The sequence below is a fragment of the Bufo bufo genome, chromosome 3, assembly GCF_905171765.1.
Source record: "Bufo bufo chromosome 3, aBufBuf1.1, whole genome shotgun sequence".
Lineage (NCBI taxonomy): Eukaryota > Metazoa > Chordata > Amphibia > Anura > Bufonidae > Bufo > Bufo bufo.
In genome coordinates this window covers 210,653,695-210,675,032 of record NC_053391.1, presented here as the reverse complement: position 1 = coordinate 210,675,032, position 21,338 = coordinate 210,653,695, and the positions used below count along the sequence as shown (strand labels likewise).

Genomic DNA, 21,338 nt, shown 5'->3' with positions numbered 1-21,338 from the left:
GCTACAATGCATATGTAAAGCCACCATACAATAATGGTACCACAACAGGACATCAATAAAGTATCTAAGAAGCCTGAACAAAAATACTTATCGTGGAACACAGTGGTAGCGCATAGGGTAATTGAAGATCCATCCGTGAGGAGAGCCAGAAGAACCTGACGCGTATCGCTAGTACAAATGTTAGCTTCCTCAGAGGTCCATATGCGTTCACATGATTGTCTCAACAGTTATAATCAACATGATAAAACATGATTAACTAAACCTGTGACACGGCCAATCGGGAAAGCGGAGAGCAAGGGGAGGGGGAAGGGTTGGTATGACGGAGTGTCAGTTACCTGGATCCCCCCCGGTGCATGGTCGCGCACAACTGCGTGTGCCGGAAGTAAGCCGGCGTGTTGGAAGCACGAGTGCGCATGCGCAAGATGGCGCCCAGTCCGGAAGTGATGCACTAAATTAATCATGTGATGATCCTAAAAAAACTGTATTGACGCTCTTTTGTTATGTATTGTACTGTAATCTCTCTAGCATCCAAAAGGTTCTGGTTCTTATTTTCTCACATTTTATGACTATTGGTATCTATGTGAATTATACTAGATGCATAATTTTGTGATTGATCGAGTATAGCTTATGGCAAAAAAAAATTAATTGACACTAATATCCACTTGAAAATAGGCTTACCAGGTCACTATCTGACTATATAATGTTATTTGTACCGCAAAGGCCCTGTTTATTTAACTTTTGCCTGCCATATCCCATTGTGTCTGTTCATGTTCCATCTTGATCTGTTTGCGTTCCACGGGGTGCCCTTGCGCGGGCTGGCGGCCGGTTGTGACGTCGACGCTGGGTTGCGTACCCGGTCTTTGGAACGCATCGCGGCGCTGACTTCCGGACTGGGCGCCATCTTGCACATGTGCACTCGCGCTTCCAACATGCCGGCTTACTTTCGGCACACGCAGTTGTGCGCGACCATGCACCGGGGGGATCCAGGTAACTGACACTCCGTCATACCAACCCTCCCCTTGCTCTCCGCTTTCCTGATTGGCCGTGTCACAGGTTTAGTTAATCATGTTTTATCCTGTTGATTATAAATGTTGAGACAATCATGTGAACGCATATGGACCTCTGAGGAAGCTAACATTTGTACTAGCGATACGCATCAGGTTCTAATGGCTCTCCTCACGGATGGATCTTCAATTACCCTATGCACTACAACTGTGTTCCACGATAAGTATTTTTGTTCAGGCTTCTTAGATACTTTATTGATGTCCTGTTGTGGTACCATTATTGTATGGTGGCTTCACATATGCATTGTAGCACTTTATTCCCTCATCTGTGAGGAGGGCTTTGTTCATCTATGTTTTTAAATCTATTTGTCTTAAAAAAAAATTTTGTCTTTATTCTTGGAGGTACGGCTGAGTTTTGGTATTTCTTTCTTAATTGTTGTCAGGTTTGCTTTTTTGATACCAGGCCTGCACTCCGCAATTGTATTGTTAGGTGTGCCCCCTTTTGTTCAGTATACAATTTGTGCAGAAATCCATATAACTCCAAAAGGGTTCACATACTTTTTCTTGCAACTGTATTTTGCAGGTAGTCAATAACCGCTGTTGCACTATGATGATAACAACCTTTCATTTTCTTGCAGGAAAAACATAGAGTGTTAAAAAATAACCAATGTGTCCAGGAATCTGATAGTTCTGTGGACACAGGGGAAGAATCTTTCATGAGCCAGGTACAGTAAGTCATCTGTTTTTTAACTGTTAGACTATTTATCACATCAAGCACTGTGGACTTCCCCAGCAAACAGCAGCAAATGATAGATAGCCTCTGAGGCCTTACGGTAAACATGATAAGAATGACAAGCAAGTATTTGATAATGCACTTCACAAAAGATAGAAAGGAGAGTGCATCATAGGGAGGACCGTTGGGTAAGTAGAGAAGATCCGGATGAAAAGGTTCTCACCTGATGTTGTCCTCAGGGCTAAACAACCTTCAACGCAAAGTAGTTGAAGTCACCAAGATGCAGAAAGGAACGCCTCTGGGGAAAACTTGTGGAGCTGGATTGCATGTCAAAGAATAGGAGAAACCGGAGTTCACAGCGGTGCAACCAAGGTCTGGAAGCGGAGGTTTACTGGTAAACACTGTACTTTATTAAAAGTTGTCCCAGCAACGTGTTTCAGGAGGTCTGGAAGCGGAGGTTTACTGGTAAACACTGTACTTTATTAAAAGTTGTCCCAGCAACGTGTTTCAGGACTGCATGGCCCCCTTCATTGGGCTTGTAACAAGCCTGACGAAAGGGCCAGTGAGGCCCTCAAACGTGTTGCTAGGACAATCTTTAATAAAGTACAGTGTTTACCAGTAAATCTCAATTTCCAGACCTTGATTGCGCCGCTGTGAACTCCGAAGTTTCTCCTCTTCTTTGATGTATAGAAAAAAGTTAAAACTCAGCTGAACTGAAAATCTGCCCTAAGACCTAGAAGCCTAACTGTACAGTATATTTTCAGTATGTACCTGTGTTTGTGTACCTTAAAAGTTCTAGTGGCATTATGCTGTTTGCTTTTTGCAAAAAAATTTTTGGGGGGGGGGGGGGTTCCAGAAACTAGTTGTTTTCCATTCCTGTGTGGTAAAAGTTTTATAAAGGTCCTATTCCCATTTATGGATGTAAATATTTTTATGAAATAAGTTGTCGTATGATAGTAAGGAATAACAGGGTTGAGTCCCTTTACCTTGTTGAAAGGGTGAGGGCTGTAAAATTCCCTTCATAATCTGAGAGATTACTGTAATAGGTTTCTGGACATTACATTTTGACACAGCATAGTAATATATGTATATATTTTGCTCTATTTATTTCAGCTTCAATTGATATCACAACATTTGAAGTTTGCCTGCTCCTCGTTCATGTTAATTGTCCGGCTGCTTATTATGACTGGAAATAGCCCACAATAGCTACTTTGTTCCCTTCAGGGAGATGCTAAATTTTTTCCCTATCCCCTGCCTAACTATATATTGTAAGGGATTGCTCTCTCAAGGGGGGCTGCGATGACAGATTCCTTCGCAGACAACAGGATTGAAGTCTAAACTATGCTTTATTTTATGGCACTTCAGCAATTACAGGTGAACCCAGTTATAACTCACTGGGTAAGATGAGGTTCCAGCATCACCAAAACACAAACCAAACAAAATAAACTCCTGTCCGTCTGGGCCCTAGCTAATACAAATTTGTTTCTAGCTCACCTATTGAATGCAGGTCACACTCAGAGAATCATGCTTTACTAGCCAGCAAGAAGAACAAAATGGGTGGGGCGCCAAAGCTGATAGCAGATGGACAAGGAGGAAGGAATGGGTGATGGTATGACTCTATAGTGAAAAATGGCTGAGATGGTATATATGCCAAAGTCTTGATGGAAAAAGTAACACCGTGAATAATTAACAAGGCATATAAGACATACTGTAAAACTGAGCAATAATACCAGATCGTGGTGGAAGTAATTATATGGAATATTATATGGTATTAAATGATATAAGCATTATATTAAAATAAAGGAAAGCCCGGTGAGTCTAGGGCAGGGGTACTCAACTAGTTTTATTAAAGGTCCACATACCTGGGTCTGCAGTCAGGTGAAGGTCCGAGCTGAACGCCAACAGTAAAGATGCCATGCGATCATGTGATCCATGCGCGTAGGGCGCTCTGGCGTTATAGTGGAGCACCCCGGGTAAGTCCCAGAATTGGTAATGGCCACATTAGTGCCCCAGTAAGAATAATGCCCCCAGTAAGAATAATGTCCCCATTAGTGCCCCCAGTAAGAGTAATGCCCCCATTAGTGCCCCCCTTCTCTGCTTTTGCTAAAAAAAAAATTAAAAAAATTAGCATTCACCTGGCTGCGGTGAACATTCGCTGCTGACTGCAAGCTCAGGACCGGTGCTCCAACGTGATGACGTCTTGAGCTTCTAGTCAGCAGGGAGTGTTCTCCACAGCGTGAGCAAATGGAGGTGGAGGTACCGTAATTTTATTAATTTTTTTACTAGCACAAGTAGCGGTGGAGGTAAATGCTGTACTAATGGGCGTTCCATGATGGAAGCGCTCATTAGTAAGGGTATTTTCACACTTGCAGCAGGACGGATCTGACAGGCTGCTCACCCTGTTAGATCCATCTTGCCACTACTTTGCCGTGCCGCTGCTCTGTGCCCATTGACTATAATGGGGATGGGGGCAGAGCTACGGCGCAGCACGGTGAGAGGCCGCCAGACTAAAAGTACTACATGTCTGACTTTTTCGTCTGGCGGCCTCACGCCGTGCACTGCCATGCTGCGCCGTAGCTCCACTCCCGCTATAGTTAATGGGGAGTGGCAGTCCGGCGAAATAGCGGCAGGACGGATCTGACAGGGTGAACAGCCTGTCGGATCCGTCCTGCCGCAAATGTGAAAGTACCCTAACAGTCCTTACAGGAAAATTCTGGCACCGGCAAGGGAACTAAAATACCAGCCTTGCTGGTGAACTACTGGCCGGGTGGCAACCCAAGCCACAGAACAGACATATGATAGTTTTGTTCCGCATCCAATTCCCATTATTGGGGGATTAGATGCGGTCCCTTAATTACAATGGGGCCACAAGAGATGCAGACAGCACACTGTGTGCTGTCTGCATCTTTTTCCGCTCCATTGAAACAAAACTATCATGGTTTGATGGGGCTTTATCACTTTATTTAATCAGGTTACCTTTAATTTTAAAGAAGATGGCCCAGGAGAGATGGGAACACGACACTGACTGGAGTCCTTCCCTGCAGTCAGTGACGTGTTCTCGCCTCTCTGTAGCCCTCTACACGCCCCCCTTCCTTCCCAAATGTGACATTTATTTCATTGGTGGCAGTGGTGATGTCCCTCCCCTCTCCAGCAGCACGCAAGTGTCCTTTGGAGCTTGAAGCTCCCTTACGTGCTGCCGCTGCTGCAGGGGAGGAGGGACCTGTGAGCGCACTGAGGGAGAAAGCTTCCTCCACGCGCAGGTGCCGGATGAAAGCGCTGGTGCCTGCATGTGGAGGGAGCCGTCTCTCCTTGCGCCCCTGGGGCAGGAAGAAGTGCGCCGGTAAGCTCCTCCTCTTGCACGTACCACAGCGTGCAGGAGAGGAGGAGCGCTACATGTGGAGGGAGCCCTGTCTCACTGAACTCTGGGACAGGAGGAAGTGCGACAGTAAGCTCCTCCTCCTGCATGGTACAGTGTGCAGGAGAGGAGGAGCGCTCTGAAGGATGGCCGGGGTCCGGACAACTGGCGGCGGACCGCGGTCCGCCAGTTGAGTACCCCTGGTCTAGGGACTTACTTCACCAGGGAGGAGGGTGGACAGGATAAACTCAAGACACCTGTCCCCCTATCCTACCCCGCCGAGGTCGCCTGTGAGGTGGATAAACAACCCGTCCTTGTTGAAGAGATGCACTTCAGGACTTCCAAATAAACGGATGCTTTTTTATTTTCAAGTAATAGCTCGACGCGTTTCGGGGATTACATGGAGGTCCCCTTCATCAGGAGCACTGTTGTGAAGGGTGTTTTCTTCACCAGTGAAAGAATTCTTCACCACAGTTGTTTTCCGTGGTCTTCCGGGTCTTTTGGTTTTGCTGAGTTCACCAGTGCGTTCCTTCTTTTTAAGAATGTTCCAAACAGTTGTTTTGGCCACACCTAATGTTTTTTCTATCTCTCTGATGGGTTTGTTTTGTTTTTTTTCAGCCTAATGATGTCTTTCTTCACTGATAGTGACAGCTCTTTGGATCTCATCTTGAGAGTTGACAGCAGCATATTCCAAATGCAAATAACACACTTGAAATGAACTCTGGACCTCATTTTAATTGGGATAATGAATGAATAACACACACCTGGCCATGGAACAGCTGAGGAGCCAATTGTCCCAATACTTTTGGTTCCTTAACAAGTGGGAGGCACATATGCAAACTGTTGTAATTCCTACACCGTTCACCTGATTTGGATGTAAATACCCTCAAATTAAAGCTGACAGTCTGCAGTTAAAGCACATCTTGTTCGTTTCATTTCAAATCAATTGTGGTGGTGTATAGAGCCAAAAATGTTAGAATTGTGTCAATGTCCCAATATTTATGGACCTGACTGTATATAGAGGAAGATGTACCTCATTTGTTTGATTGATTCCAAGTGGTGTTTCCATGCAGTGTTTCCGTGTGGGTAGTGACTACCTGGTCACCTGACCCTTAGGGCCGGTACAAAATAAAAAAAAGTCAAATGAATAAGTATACGAATGGTAAAAGTTACAGACGATCTGTAACTTTTACCATTCGTATACTTTTTCATTTGACTTTTTTTTATTTTGTAAACTTCCTGTTTCCTGCCCTAAGTCTACTTTCACACTTGTGGCAGAGTGATCCGGCAAGCAGTTACGTCGCCGGGACTGTCTTCCGGATCCAGCAAAACGTATGCCAACTGATGGCATTTGTAAGACTGATCAGGATCCTGATCAGTCTTAAAAATGCCTGATCAGTCAGAAAAATGCATTGAAATGCCAGATCCGTTTTTCCGGTGTCATCCGGCAAAATGGAAACGGCATTTCTTTTTCTCACCTTTTTTTCGGTCTGCGCATGCGCAGACCAGAAGGACGGATCCGGCATTCCGGTATTTTGAATGCCGGATCCGGCACTAATACAGTCGTCGCCAAAAGTTTTGATTATTACATAAATATTGGAAACTGGAAAAGTTGCTGCTTAAGTTTTAATAATAGCAATTTGCATATACTCCAGAATGTTATGAAGAGTGATCAGATGAATTGCATAGTCCTTCTTTGCCATGAAAATTAACTTAATCCCAAAAAAGACTTTCCACTGCATTTCATTGCCGTCATTAAAGGACCTGCTGAGATCATTTCAGTAATCGTCTTGTTAACTCAGGTGAGAATGTTGACGAGCACAAGGCTGGAGATCATTATGTCAGGCTGATTGGGTTAAAATGGCAGACTTGACATGTTAAAAGGAGGGTGATGCTTGAAATCATTGTTCTTCCATTGTTAACCATGGTGACCTGCAAAGAAACGCGTGCAGCCATCATTGCATTGCATAAAAATGGCTTCACAGGCAAGGATATTGTGGCTACTAAGATTGCACCTCAATCAAAAATTTATAGGATCATCAAGAACTTCAAGGAAAGAGGTTAAATTCTTGTTAAGAAGACATCAGGGCATCCAAGAAAGTCCAGCAAGCGCCAGGATCGTCTCCTAAAGAGGATTCAGCTGCGGGATCGGAGTGCCACCAGTGCAGAGCTTGCTCAGGAATGGCAGCAGGCAGGTGTGAGCTCATCTGCACGCACACTGAGGCAAAGACTTTTGGAAGATAGCCTGGTGTCAAGAAGGGGCAGCAAAGAAGCCACTTCTCTCCAAAACAAACATCAGGGACAGATTGATCTTCTGCAGAAAGTATGGTGAATGGACTGCTGAGGACTGGGGCAAAGTCATATTCTCTGATGAAGCCTCTTTCCGATTGTTTGGGGCATCTGGAAAAAGGCTTGTCCGGAGAAGAAAAGGTGAGCGCTACCATCAGTCCTGTGTCATGCCAACAGTAAAGCATCCTGAGACCATTCATGTGTGGGGTTGCTTCTCATCCAAGGGAGTGGGATCACTCACAATTTTTCCCAAAAACACAGCCATGAATAAAGAATGGTACCAAAACACCCTCCAACAGCAACTTCTTCCAACAATCCAACAACAGTTTGGTGAAGAACAATGCATTTTCCAGCACGATGGAGCCCCGTGCCATAAGGCAAAAGTGATAACTAAGTGGCTCGGGGACCAAAACGTTGACATTTTGGGTCCATGGCCTGGAAACTCCCCAGATCTTAATCCCATTGAGAACTTGTGGTCAATCCTCAAGAGGCGGGTGGACAAACAAAAACCCACTAATTCTGACAAACTCCAAGAAGTGATTATGAAAGAATGGGTTGCTATCAGTCAGGAATTGGCCCAGAAGTTGATTGAGAGCATGCCCAGTCGAATTGCAGAGGTCCTGAATAAGAAGGGCCAACACTGCAAATACTGACTCTTTGCATAAATGTCATGTAATTGTCGATAAAAGCCTTTGAAACGTATGAAGTGCGTGTAATTATATTTCACTACATCACAGAAACAACTGAAACAAAGATCTAAAAGCAGTTTAGCAGCAAACTTTGTGAAAACTAATATTTGTGTCATTCTCAAAACTTTTGGCCACGACTGTACATTCCTATTGAAAGGCAAGTCTTCAGTTTTTTTTTGCTGGAGATAAAACCGTAGCATGCTGCGGTTTTATCTTTTGCCTGATCAGTCAAAATGACTGAACTGAAGACATCCTTATGCATCCTGAACAGATTACTCTCCATTCAGAATGCATGGGGATATACCTGATCAGTTCTTTTCCGGCATTAAGGGCTCTTTCACACCTGCGTTCTTGTCTTCCGGCATAGAGTTCCGTCGTCGGGGCTCTATGCCGGAAGAATCCTGATCAGGATTATCCTAATGCATTCTGAATGGAGAGAAATCCGTTCAGGATGCATCAGGATGTCTTCAGTTCCGGAACGGAACGTTTTTTGGCCGGAGAAAATACTGCAGCATGCTGCGCTTTTTGCTCCGGCCAAAAATCCGGAACACTTGCCGCAAGGCCGGATCCGGAATTAATGCCCATTGGAAGGCATTGATCCGGATCCGGCCTTAAGCTAAACGTCGTTTCGGCGCATTGCCGGAGCCGACATTTAGCTTTTTCTGAATGGTTACCATGGCTGCCGGGACGCTAAAGTCCTGGCAGCCATGGTAAAGTGTAGCGGGGAGCGGGGGAGCAGTGTACTTACCGTCCGTGCGGCTTCCCGGGCGCTCCAGAGTGACGTCAGGGCGCCCCACGCTCATGGATGACGTGTCGCATGAATCACGTCATCCATGCGCATGGGGCACTCTGACGTCATTCTGGAGCGCCCCGGGAGCCGCACGGACTGTAAGTATACCGCTCCCCCGCTCCCCGCTCCTACTATGGCAACCAGGACTTTAATAGTGTCCTGGGTGCCATAGTAACACTGAAAGCATTTGGAAGACGGTTCAGTCTTCAAATGCTTTCAGTACACTTGCGTTTTTCCGGATCCGGCGGGCACCTCCGGCAACGGAAGTGCACGCCGGATCCCAACAACGCAAGTGTGAAAGAGGCCTAAGCCCTTTTGACGTAACTCAGAGCCGGAAAAGAAAAGCGCTAGTGTGAAAGTACCCTAAGGGTCAGGTGACCAGGTAGTCACTACCCACGTGGAAACACTGCATGGAAACACCACTTGGAATCAATCAAACAAATGAGGTACATCTTCCTCTATATAAGTGTGAGTTTTTATCTTGTTTTGTTATATGTGTTTATATCCTCCTGATGAAGGGGACCTCCATGTTATCCCCGAAACGCGTTGAGCTCTTACTTGAAAATAAAAAAGCATCCGCTTATTTGGAAGTCCTGAAGTGAATCTCTTCAACAAGGACAGGTTGTTTATCACCTCACAGGCGACCTCGGCAGAGGAGGCTAGGGGGACAGGTGTCTTGAGTTTATCCTGTCCACCCTCCTCCCTGGTGAAGTCCCTGGACTCACCGGGCTTTCCTTTATTTTAATATGATGCTTATATCATTTAATACTATGTAATATTCCATATATTTACTTCCACCACGATCTGGTATTATCTCTTAGTTTTATGGTATGTTCTATACGCCTTGTTAATTATTCACGGTGTTACTTTTTCCATCAAGACTTTGGCATATCTACCATCTCAGCCACTTTTCACTATAGAGTCATACCATCACCCATTCCTTTTTCACCTTTGGCACCCCACCCATTCTGTTCTTCTCACATGTGCGGTACACTTTAAGTGTTTCTGTCCTTTCACTTTTTAGTGGGTTGCTGCCTACTGCTGAAACTGGTTTCCTTTCACTTGATTCCCTCCTAGGATCATTTAGTTCTCCTCTGGTGCTCATCTCGCTTTCTTGTTCTTCCCCCCCCTATTTTTATTTACATTTTATTTTTCCTTTTTTCTTCTCCTCTTCTCCCCCCTATCCCATCTTCCTAATACAACTTCCTTCCATTTACTCCATTTTTTTTCTTCTCATATCGTTACTAGCCAGCAAGGCAGCCAGCTTCCTAGACTTTTTTCTGGCATAACTCCTTTCCAGACTGACAGCCTGGGATGTGCTTTTATTTCCCCATAACAATCCCAGCTAGACTACACCTGGGGATCCCTCAGTCTAGGGGAAAACATGCCCTGGAATGGGGGTGGACTGGGGAGGTCCCACTACCAAACCTACCTTCCCAGTCCAAATAAAATCCAGCCCTTGAACTTTAACAAAAAAAATTGTTCCAGCAACTATGTTTGCTGAAGACGCCAGGGCCATCTTCCTGGATTTTACTTACCTCACCCATTTGAGGAACCTGGGTGGGATATACACCCCTTCCAGGACTTTACCACAAATATATATATATATATATATATATATATATACACACAGTACAGACCAAAAGTTTGGACACACCTTCTCATTCAAAGAGTTTTCTTTATTTTCATGACTATGAAAATTGCAGATTCACACTGAAGGCATCAAAACTATGAATTAACACATGTGGAATTATATACATAACAAACAAGTGTGAAACAACTGAAAATATGTCATATTCTAGGTTCTTCAAAGTAGCCACCTTTTGCTTTGATTACTGCTTTGCACACTCTTGGCATTCTCTTGATGAGCTTCAAGAGGTAGTCCCCTGAAATGGTTTTCACTTCACAGGTGTGCCCTGTCAGGTTTAATAAGTGGGATTTCTTGCCTTATAAATGGGGTTGGGACCATCAGTGGCGTTGAGGAGAAGTCAGATGGATACACAGCTGATAGTCCTACTGAATAGACTGTTAGAATTTGTATTATGGCAAGAAAAAAGCAGCTAAGTAAAGAAAAACGAGTGGCCATCATTACTTTAAGAAATGAAGCTCAGTCAGTCAGCTGAAAAATTGGGAAAACGTTGAAAGTAAGGGCTATTTGACCATGAAGGAGAGTGATGGGGTGCTGCACCAGATGACCTGGCCTCCACAGTCACCGGACCTGAACCCAATCGAGATGGTTTCGGGTGAGCTGGACCGCAGAGTGAAGGCAAAAGGGCCAACAAGTGCTAAGCATCTCTGGGAACTCCATCAAGACTGTTGGAAGACCATTTCAGGGGACTACCTCTTGAAGCTCATCAACAGAATGCCAAGAGTGTGCAAAGCAGTAATCAAAGCAAAAGGTGGCTACTTTGAAGAACCTAGAATATGACATATTTTCAGTTGTTTCACACTTGTTTTTTATGTATATAATTCCACATGTGTTAATTCATAGTTTTGATGCCTTCATAGTCATGAAAATAAAGAAAACTCTTTGAATGAGAAGGTGTGTCCAAACTTTTGGTCTGTACTGTATATATATATATGTTTTCTGTTAATCCCTGAACTAATATTTAGTTGTATAACCTTTTTTTATGATAATTGCTTTACATCTGTGTGGCATGGAGGCAACTAACATCTGACCCCTGCAAACAGATATTCCATCCCAAGCTGACTGTACTACATTCCACAGTTCTTCTGCATTCTTGGGTTTGGTAACAAAAACAGCATTTTTGATGCCACTCCACAAATTCTAAATTGGATTGAGATCTGGGGATTGGACTCGCCACTTCATAACATCAATCTTGTTTTTCTGGAACCAGGATGTTGCCCGCTTCTTCAGCTAAAGCAACATGACCTCTTCCGGTATTTTGATATAATAAAAAATGGTCCATGGTGCCTGGTATGCAATAAATTGGCCCGACTCCAGAGTGTAAGAAACATCCCCAAACAATTATGCTTGCTCCTCCATGTTGAACAGTCTTCATAGTGTACTGTGGCTTAAATTCAGTGTTTATGGGTCGTCTCACAAACAATCTGCGGCCTTTAGACCCAATAAAAACAATCTTGCTCTCATCTGTCCATAGAATGTTGCGCCAATTCTCTTTAGGCTATGTGTTCTTTGGCAAACTGTAACCTTTTTCTCAGCAGTGGTGCTCTACGAGGGTTTCTTGCAGATAGTTTGGCTTCACATAGTAAAATACAGACGAACCACATCCAAAAATAAATACAGACACAAGGCTCCCAAAATAAAATAAAAACACCAGGTCCTTAGTGTTGAGCGGTCACCTGTATGTTCGGGTTCGGCAGGTTCGGCCGAACTTGAAAAAAAAGTTTGCGTTCGGGACCCGAACTTGACCCCGAACCCGAACCCCATTGAAGTCAATGGGGACCCGAACTTTTGGCCACTAAAATGGCTCTAAAATAGTCCTGGAAATGGCTAGAGGGCTGCAAAAGGCATCGAAATGTGCTTAAGAGCATGGCAATTGTTCTGCAAACAAATGTGGATAGGGCAATGACTTAAAATAACATAAAATACAGAAAAATAAAAAATAAAAATCTGGATCTATGAGTAGGAGGTTGAGGAGGCGGTGGATGGGTGGATATGGCAGTGTAGGTTAACGTGGCGGTGTAGGTGGAAGCAGCGGTGAAGGAGGAATAGGCAGCCAACACTGATTTGTGTTGTTTTTTATTTTAAAATTGGGGTATCCCCCAAAATATTGGGATATATAACAAAATAAAACCAAGAATAAGTGCACTTGAGTACAAGAATGGATGGCTGAGGCTGGTATAAATGTCTATTCTGCACAAGGTACGGACAAGTCCTGTGGGAGACATGCCTGGTTCATTTTAATAAACATAAGCTTGTCCACATTGGCTGCGGCCTGTGATAATGCTCTCTGCCGTGCTAAACACACGTTCACACTATACACTGGCTGCAGGGCAGGTCAGCACCTCCAAGGCTGACAAAGCTTTTCCACATATGGGCCATGCTAACCCTGCCTTCTCAGGTGCTGGTGGTGCCCCAGCTGCGTTGGCGACCTCTTCCTCCTCCTCTGCCTTATGCTTCCACTGTGCCCCCGCTGTCAGGTGGGAATGCCATCAGCAGCGTGCGCTTGTAGGCGCGCATCTTCCGATCAGTAACAGGTGTTTTCACTAAATTTAGTTCCCTGTCAGCAATGCAGAGCAGGGGTTCATGCACGGCAAAAGGGGGTTCATGTCACCCAGCAATAGAAGAGAGGATTTTGAGAGAACGAGGCCCATGTCACCCAGGCACAGCAGGGGTTCATTCACGGCAAAAGGGGGTTCATGTCACCCAGCAATAGAACAGAGGATTTTGATAGATTTAGGCCCATGTCAACCAGGCACAGCAGGGGTTCATTCACGGCAAAAGGGGGTTCATGTCACTCAGCAATAGAACAGAGGATTTTGAGAGATTTAGGCCCCTGTCATCCAGGCACAGCAGGGGTTCATTCACGGTAAAAGGGGGTTCATGTCACCCAGCAATAGAACAGACGATTTTGAGAGATTTAGGCCCCTGTCACCCAGGCACAGCAGGGGTTTATTCACGGCAAAAGGGGGTTCATGTCACCCAGCAATAGAACAGAGGATTTTGAGAGATTTAGGCCCCTGTCACCCAGGCACAGCAGGGGTTCATTCACGGTAAAAGGGGGTTCATGTCACCCAGCAATAGAACAGACGATTTTGAGAGATTTAGGCCCCTGTCACCCAGGCACAGCAGGGGTTCATTTATGGCAAAAGGGGGTTCATGTCACCCAGCAATAGAACAGACGATTTTGAGAGATTTAGGCCCGTCACCCAGGCACAGCAGGGGTTTGTATACGCCAAAAATGGTAAAATGTCACCCGACAATTGAAAATAAGAATTTTTTCAATTTAGGGCACTAAAATTGGCACTTTTTTGCATTAAAATGGCTCTAAAATAGTCCTTGAAAAGGCTAGAGGGATGTAAAAGGCAGTAAAATGTGCTTAAGAGCATGGCAACTGCTCTGCAAACGTGGATAGGGAAATAACTTAAAATAAAATAACTAAAAATTACAGATTATTAACCTGCAACTCAGAGAAGGAGGTGGATATGGAGTCGGAGGTTGAGGAGGCGGTGAATGTGGTGTTGTAGTTGGAGGCAGCAATAGAGGAGGAGGAGGAGGCAGCCAACAATGTTTTATTTTTATTTTTTATTGGGGTAGGTAGCCACCAAAATATTGGGACAAATAAAAAAAAAAGAAAGCAAAGAATCATTGCACTTGACTTGAGTACAAGAATGTATGTTTGATGGTGGTATAAATGTCTATTCTGGCACAAGGTACAGACAAGTCTTGTGGGATCCAAGCCTGGTTCATTTTAATGAACGTGAGCTTGTCCACGTTGGCTGTGGACAGGCGGCTGCGTCTGTCTGTAATGACGCCGCCTGCCGTGCTAAATACACGTTCAGAGAGTACACTGGCTGCAGGGCAGGCCAGCACCTCCAAGGCATACAGGGTAAGCTCTGGCCATGTGGACAATTTGGAGACCCAGAAGTTGAATGGGGCAGAACCCTCAGTCAGTACCTGTAGGTGTGTGCACAGGTACTGTTCCACCATGTTGTTCAAATGCTGCCTCCTGCTAACACGCTCCATATCAGCAGTTGGGGCCGGTTGTTGCGGCGAGGTGACAAAGCTTTTCCACATGTCGGCCATGCTAACCCTGCCTTCTGAGGTGCTGGTGCTGACACAGCTGCGTTGGCGACCTCTTCCTCCTCTCCTGCATTCGCCTTGTGTTTCCACTTGTCCCCCGGCGTCAGTCAGGAATGCTCTCAGGAGCGCGTCTACCAGCGTGCGACTGTAGTCGCGCATCTTCCGATCACGCTCCAGTGAGGGAATTAAGGACAGCACATTGTCTTTGTAACGGGGATCCAGCAGGGTGGCCACCCAGTAGTCAGCACACGTTAAAATGTGGGCAACTCTGCTGTCATTGCGCAGGCACTGCAGCATGTAGACGCTCATGTGTGCCATGCTGCCCAGAGGTAAGGACAAGCTGTCCTCTGTGGGAGGCGTATCGTCGGCGTCCTCCGTATTCCCCCAGCCACGCACCAGTGATGGGCCCGAGCTGCCTTGGATGCCACCCCGCTGTGAACATGCTTCATCCTCATCCTCCTCCTCGTCCTCCAGTAGTGGGCCCTGGCTGGCCAAATTTGTACCTGGCCTCTACTGTTGCAAAAATCCTCTTTCTGAGCCACTTCTAAAAGACTGGCCTGAAAGTGTTAGAGATGACCCCTCTTCCTCCTCCTCGTCCTGGGCCACATCCTCTTCCATCATCGCCCTAAGTGTTTTCTCAAGGAGACATAGAGCTGGTATTGTAACGCTGATAACAGCATCATCGCCACTGGCCAGGTTGGTGGAGTACTCAAAACAGCGCAACAGGGCACACAGGTCTCGCATGGAGACCCAGTCATTGGTGGTGAAGTGGTGCTATTCCGCAGTGCGCCTCACCCATGCGTGCTGCAGCTGAAACTCCACTATGGCCTGCTGCTGCTCGCACAGTCTCACCAGCATGTGCAAGGTGGAGCTCCACCTGGTGGGCACGTCGCATATGAGGCAGTGAGCGGGAAGGCCGAAGTTAAGCTGTAGAGCAGACAGCCAAGCGTCGGCAGGATGAGAACGCCGGAAACGCGCACAGACGGCCCGCACTTTACGCAGCAGCTCTGACATGTCGGGGTAGTTGTGAATGAATTTCTGCACCACCAAATTCAGCACATGCGCCAGGCAAGGGATGTGCGTCAAACCGGCTAGTCCCAGAGCTGCAACGAGATTTCGCCCATTATCGCACACCACCAGGTACTCTATACCCTGCCACAACTCCTGCGCAGTGTGGGGCCTGTCCCCTAAACACATCAGTTTCAGAACGGCCTGCTGACGTTTACCCCTGGCTGTGCTGAAGTTGGTGGTAAAGGTCTGTCGCTGACCGGATGAGGAGGTGGTAGAAGAGGAGGAGGAAGCAGAGTAGGAAGAGGAGGCAACAGGAGGCAAAGAATGATGCCCTGCGATCCTTGGCGGCGGAAGGACATGCACCAAACAGCCCTCCGCCTGGGGCCCAGCCGCCACTACATTTACCCAGTGTGCAGTTAGGGAGATATAGCGTCCCTGGCCGTGCTTATTGGTCCACGTATCTGTGGTTAGGTGGACCTTGCCACAGATGGCGTTGCGCAGTGCACACTTGATTTTATCCGATATTTGGTTGTGCAGGGAGGGCACGGCTCTCCTGGACAAGTAGTGGCGGCTGGGAACGACGTACTGTGGGACAGCAAGTGATATGAGCTATTTGAAGCTGTCCGTCGCCACCTGCCTGAATGACTGCATTCCAAAGGCCAGTAGTTTAGAAATGCTGGCATTCAGGGCCAGGGATCGAGGGTGGCTAGGTGGGAATTTACGCTTTCTCTCAAAGGTTTGTGAGATGGAGAGCTGAACGCTTCTGTGTGACATGGTGGAGATGCTTGGTGGCGGAGGTGGTGTTGTTGGTGGCACATCCTCTGTTTTCTGGGCGGCAGGTGCCAACGTTCCTCCAGAGGCGGAGGAGGAGGCCGAGGCAGGAGCAGAAGAGGGAGCAGGAGGGGCCTGAGCCCTTTCTTGGTTTTGAAGGTGCTTACTCCACTGCAGCCCGTGTCTCGCATGTAGATGCCTGGTCATGCAGGTTGTGCTAAGGTTCAGAACGTTAATGCCTCGCTTCAGGCTCTGATGGCACAGCGTGCAAACCACTCGGTTCTTATCGTCAGCACATTGTGTGAAAAAGTGCCATGCCAGGGAACTCCTTTATGCTGCGTTTGGGGTGCTCGGTCCCTGGTGGCAGTGGCCAGTAGCAGGTGAACTGTTTCGGCGATGGCTGCTCTGCTTTTGCACCCTGCTCCTGCTTTTGCTATGCTGTTGGCCTGGTCTCACCACTGCCTCTTCCTACGAACTCTGAAAGCCAGTGGCACGACCTTCATTCCATGTGGGGTCTAGGACCTCATCGTCCCCTGCATCGTCTTCCACCCAGTCTTCCTCCCTGACCTCCTTTTCGGTCTGCACACTGCAGAAAGACGACGCAGTTGGCACCTGTGTTTCGTCATCATTAGAGACGTGCTGAGGTGGTATTCCCATGTCCTCATCAGGAAACATAAGTGGTTGTGCGTCAGTGCATTCTATGTCTTCCACCCCTAGGGAAGGGCTAGGTGGATGCTTTTGGGAAACCCTGCCAGCAGAGTCTTCAAACAGCATAAGAGACTGCTGCATGACTTGAGGCTCAGACAGGTTCCCCGATATGCACTGGGGTGATGTGACAGACTGATGGGCATGGGTTTCAGGCGCCACCTGTGTGCTTTCTGCATTAGACTGGGTGGGAGATAATGTGAACGTGCTGGATCCACTGTCGGCCACCCAATTGACTAGCGCCTGTACTTGCTCAGGCCTTACCATCCTTAGAACGGCATTAGGCCCGACCAAATATCGCTGTAGACTCTGGCGGCTACTGGGACCTGAGGTAGTAGGTTCAGTAGGACGTGTAGCTGTGGCAAATCGACCACGTCCTCTCCCTGCACCAGAGGCTCCACCAACACCACCACCGCGACCATGACCGCGTCCCTTATTAGATGTTTTCCTCATAGTTAGCGTTCACAAATCAAAGTAAAAATTGGTTAAGTATGTTAAAAATAATTAACCGCCAATATAAACCCTGATGTAGGGTATTGCACTCAATATTGTTTTTAAAACTCTATACGACAGCGGTATTTGTGGCCTAAATGTGACTGTATTCGATGTACGTTAAATCCAAAATGATCAGTATATAAACATACGGTTTATTTCAACCGCAGTAATCAAATGGCCGTATTTGTGGCCTAAATGTGACTGTATTCTATGTACGTTAAATTAAAAATGAGCAGTATATGAACACACGGTTTATTTAAACCGCAGTAAACGAATGGCCATATTTGTGACCTAAATGTGACTGTCACCTATGCACGTGTAATCAAAGATGACCAGTATATGAACACACTATTTATTTCAACCGCAGTAAACGAATGGCCGTATTTGTGGCCTAAATGTGACTGTATTCTATGTACGTTAAATTCAAAATGAGCAGTATATGAACACACTGTTTATTTCAACCGCAGTAAACAAATGGCCGTATTTGTGGCCTAAATGTGACTGTCACCTATGCACGTGTAATCAAAGATGACCAGTATATGAACACATGGTTTATTGCAACCGCAGTAACTGAATAGCCATATTTGTGGCCTTAATGTGACTGTATTCTATGTACGTTAAATTCAAAATGAGCAGTATATGAACACACGGTTTATTTCAACCGCAGTAAACGAATGGCCGTATTTGTGGCCAAAATGTGACTGTATTCTATATACGCTAAATTTAAAATGAGCAGTATGTGAACACACGGTTTATTTCAACCGCAGTAAACGAATGGCCATATTTGTGGCCAAAATGTGACTGTATTCTATGTATGTTAAATCCAAAATGAGCAGTATATGAACACACGGTTTATTTCAACCGCAGTAAACGAATGGCCGTATTTGTGGCCTAAATGTGACTGTCACATATGCTCGTAATCAAAGATGACCAGTATATGAAAAAAAGATTTTTTTTTAAACGCAGTAACCTAATGGCCGTATTTGTGGCCTAAATGTGACAGTCACTTATGCACGTGTAATCAAAGATGACCAGTATATGAAAAAAATATATAATTTTAAGCACAGTCTGCAAAAAAGCTGTATTTCTGGACTAGCAGACATGCAGATAGATAGTGCTGGTGCACTATATGAAAAAAAATATATATTTAAGCACAGTCAGCAAAAAAGCTGTATTTCTGGACTAGCAGACATGCAGATAGATAGTGCTGCACCAGCATGTCTGCATAAAATGGCTGCCGATTAGGTATTCATAGTGAAAAGCTGAAGTAAAAATAAAATGCGTTTTCAACAGAAGTTGGCTCAGTGCAGGCTTAAAAAAACTGTGCACTGCACCCACAAAACACATTGGATTGAGATCGCTGAGTTATAAGGCAGTTCTTCTTAGTATTTATCCCTGATCTGTCCCTGACAGCAGCAGCATCCTCTCCCTACACTAAGAATAGCAGAGTGACGTGCAGCGCTACGTGACTCAGCCTTATATAGAGGCTGGGTCACATGCTGCAGTTGGCCAATCACAGCCATGCCAATAGTAGGCATGGCTGTGATGGCTTCTAAGGGCACACAGTTAAATTCTTGTTGATTGGCTGCTTTGCAGCCTTTCAAAAAGCGCCATAAAAATCGCCAAACACGAACCCGAACTTTTACGTAAATGTTCGGGTTCGGGTCCGGGTCCAAAAAAAGCAAAAGTTCGGTACGAACCCGAACTTTACAGTTCGGGTTCGCTCAACTCTACAGGTCCTCTAAAGAAAGAAATACCTACCGCAGACCAGACTCCTTAATACACACGGTAGACCAGCCCCCCCCCCCCCCCTTAATACAAACTGCAGACCAGAAGTGCCAATACTTCCACTCACAAGACTCTTAAACAAATAGAGACACCAGACTGCCTATACAAATAGCGATCCCAAAATAAATACAGAGTTAGACCCCCTAAATAAATACAGATTCTAAACCAGGCCCCCTAAATAAATACTGTTTTCCCCAAGCAAATTAAGATCCACAGACCAAGCCCTGTAAACAAATGCAAATCCTCTAAATAAATACATATCTTAGACCCTCTTGCAAAAATAGTTTGACCCCAATATAAATACAGGGCAAGCACCAGGTCTTCCTTGTACAGAAACTTGGCCGCTTAAAGAAATTCAAGACTGGAGACTAGACCCTACTTAATACACACTATAGACCAAAAGTGCAGATATTCCTGTAGTCCGTTCAACTTCTGGGACGCCTAAAGAAATACAGACACGAACTGCTTATACAAATAAAGACCCCTAAATAAATACAGATGCCAAACCATGAACAAATAAAGACCCCCAGACCAGGACCCCTGAACAGAGACCTCCATAAATTAATAAATATCCCAGACCACCTTGAAAAATATCAGATCATTCAGACCCCAAAAAATAAATACAAATACCAGGTCCCCTAAAGAAAAACATACCTCAAACCACACTCCTCCAGAATACAGATATCAGACTAGACCCTCGTTAAAGGGAATCTGACACAGTTTTATGCTGCCCCATCTAATGTGGAGGAGCTCCAGCAGGACATGTGTCCGGGAGTCCTGATATTCATGAGATCCCTGCTGCCCAACCTGCTGCCTAAGATTATCAATCGACTGAGAGAGGGGCTTTTGCACCTCATGAATATGAGGACGCCGGTGCTTGGGTATTGCTGGACTGCTTACCACTCATTTTAAAATACTAGCCACAGAAGGTAAGTGACCCAACGTATGAATCAGAGAGAGCTGAATTTAAGATAAAGAAGATGCAGCACCCAGGAGATTAGCTTTTTAGAGAGTCCAGGAGATCTCTTATACAGTTTATTGTATTTTATGCAATAAATATTTTTATGATAGAGTTGTAGCCCTCTTCATAAAATAGTTCAATAGGGCATACAATTCAAACTTTGCCTTTTGTTTTATTACATTATGTTATACAGTAAATGTGCTAGGTCAGATAAGATCAGTTTTAATTTATTTGTCTTTTGTTACATGACAGGGCTACAGATCTGGTGTAAGTTATAGTTCTCAAAGTTACACAGTCTCACATCAGGACTCTGAGAGTAATCGACAAGGGTCAGAGACAGAAGATATGCTTATAGATGACTTACTGCATGGACCTCAATGCCGATCCTCATGTGAAAGTGACAGTGATGATGACCTCTCACAGGACTATGTTGGAAGTAACAGGAAGTCTCCAGTAAAAGATGCTTTTCATCTGGTGAGAAAACAGTAATATAGTTTATGAACGGGGACCTGTAGTGGTTCTACTCACTGACTGACAGCTTTCTCTGTGTAAGTGTGCATACATAAATGGATTAGGACCACCGACTGGACTCCTAAAACCAGCGTGAACAGGCATTTTGATCAATTTATTACTTAGTGCTCATTGATGTACTTCAGGAGTAAAGAATAGCTTGTCTAGTCTGATTTCACAAAGGAGCTACTGTAGGACAAATTGCTGAAAAGGTTAATGCTAGTTATAGAAATGTGTCAAAACACAGTGTATCACAGCTTGCTGTGTATGAGGACTCTTAGCCACACACCAGTCACGGAGAACATCATAATCCCCTTCAATGGACTATCCATAGAGAAATGGAGAAAAGTGGTCTGGCCTGATGATTTCTATTTTACATCATGTGGTTGCTTGTGTGCGTTACTTTCTTGAGATCAGATGACACCAGGATGCAGTACTGGAAGACGGCAACCAAGTAAAGGCAATGTGATGCTCTGGGCTATGTTCTTAAGGAAAACTGGGTTTTACCC

The 21,338-nt window shown here is 45.4% G+C and overlaps 1 protein-coding gene across 3 annotated transcripts in view; it reads left to right on the top strand.

Moving 5' to 3' along the window:
• The window catches only part of PHTF1 (putative homeodomain transcription factor 1), a 281,946-nt gene that overhangs the window by 166,203 nt on the left and 94,405 nt on the right, over positions 1-21,338 (top strand). For all 3 annotated transcript variants that reach the window (XM_040423902.1, XM_040423901.1, XM_040423900.1), the window contains 2 exons: positions 1,643-1,729; positions 20,572-20,793. In XM_040423902.1, the coding sequence (XP_040279836.1) occupies positions 1,643-1,729; positions 20,572-20,793 (309 nt within the window). The remainder of the gene's footprint in view (positions 1-1,642; positions 1,730-20,571; positions 20,794-21,338) is intronic.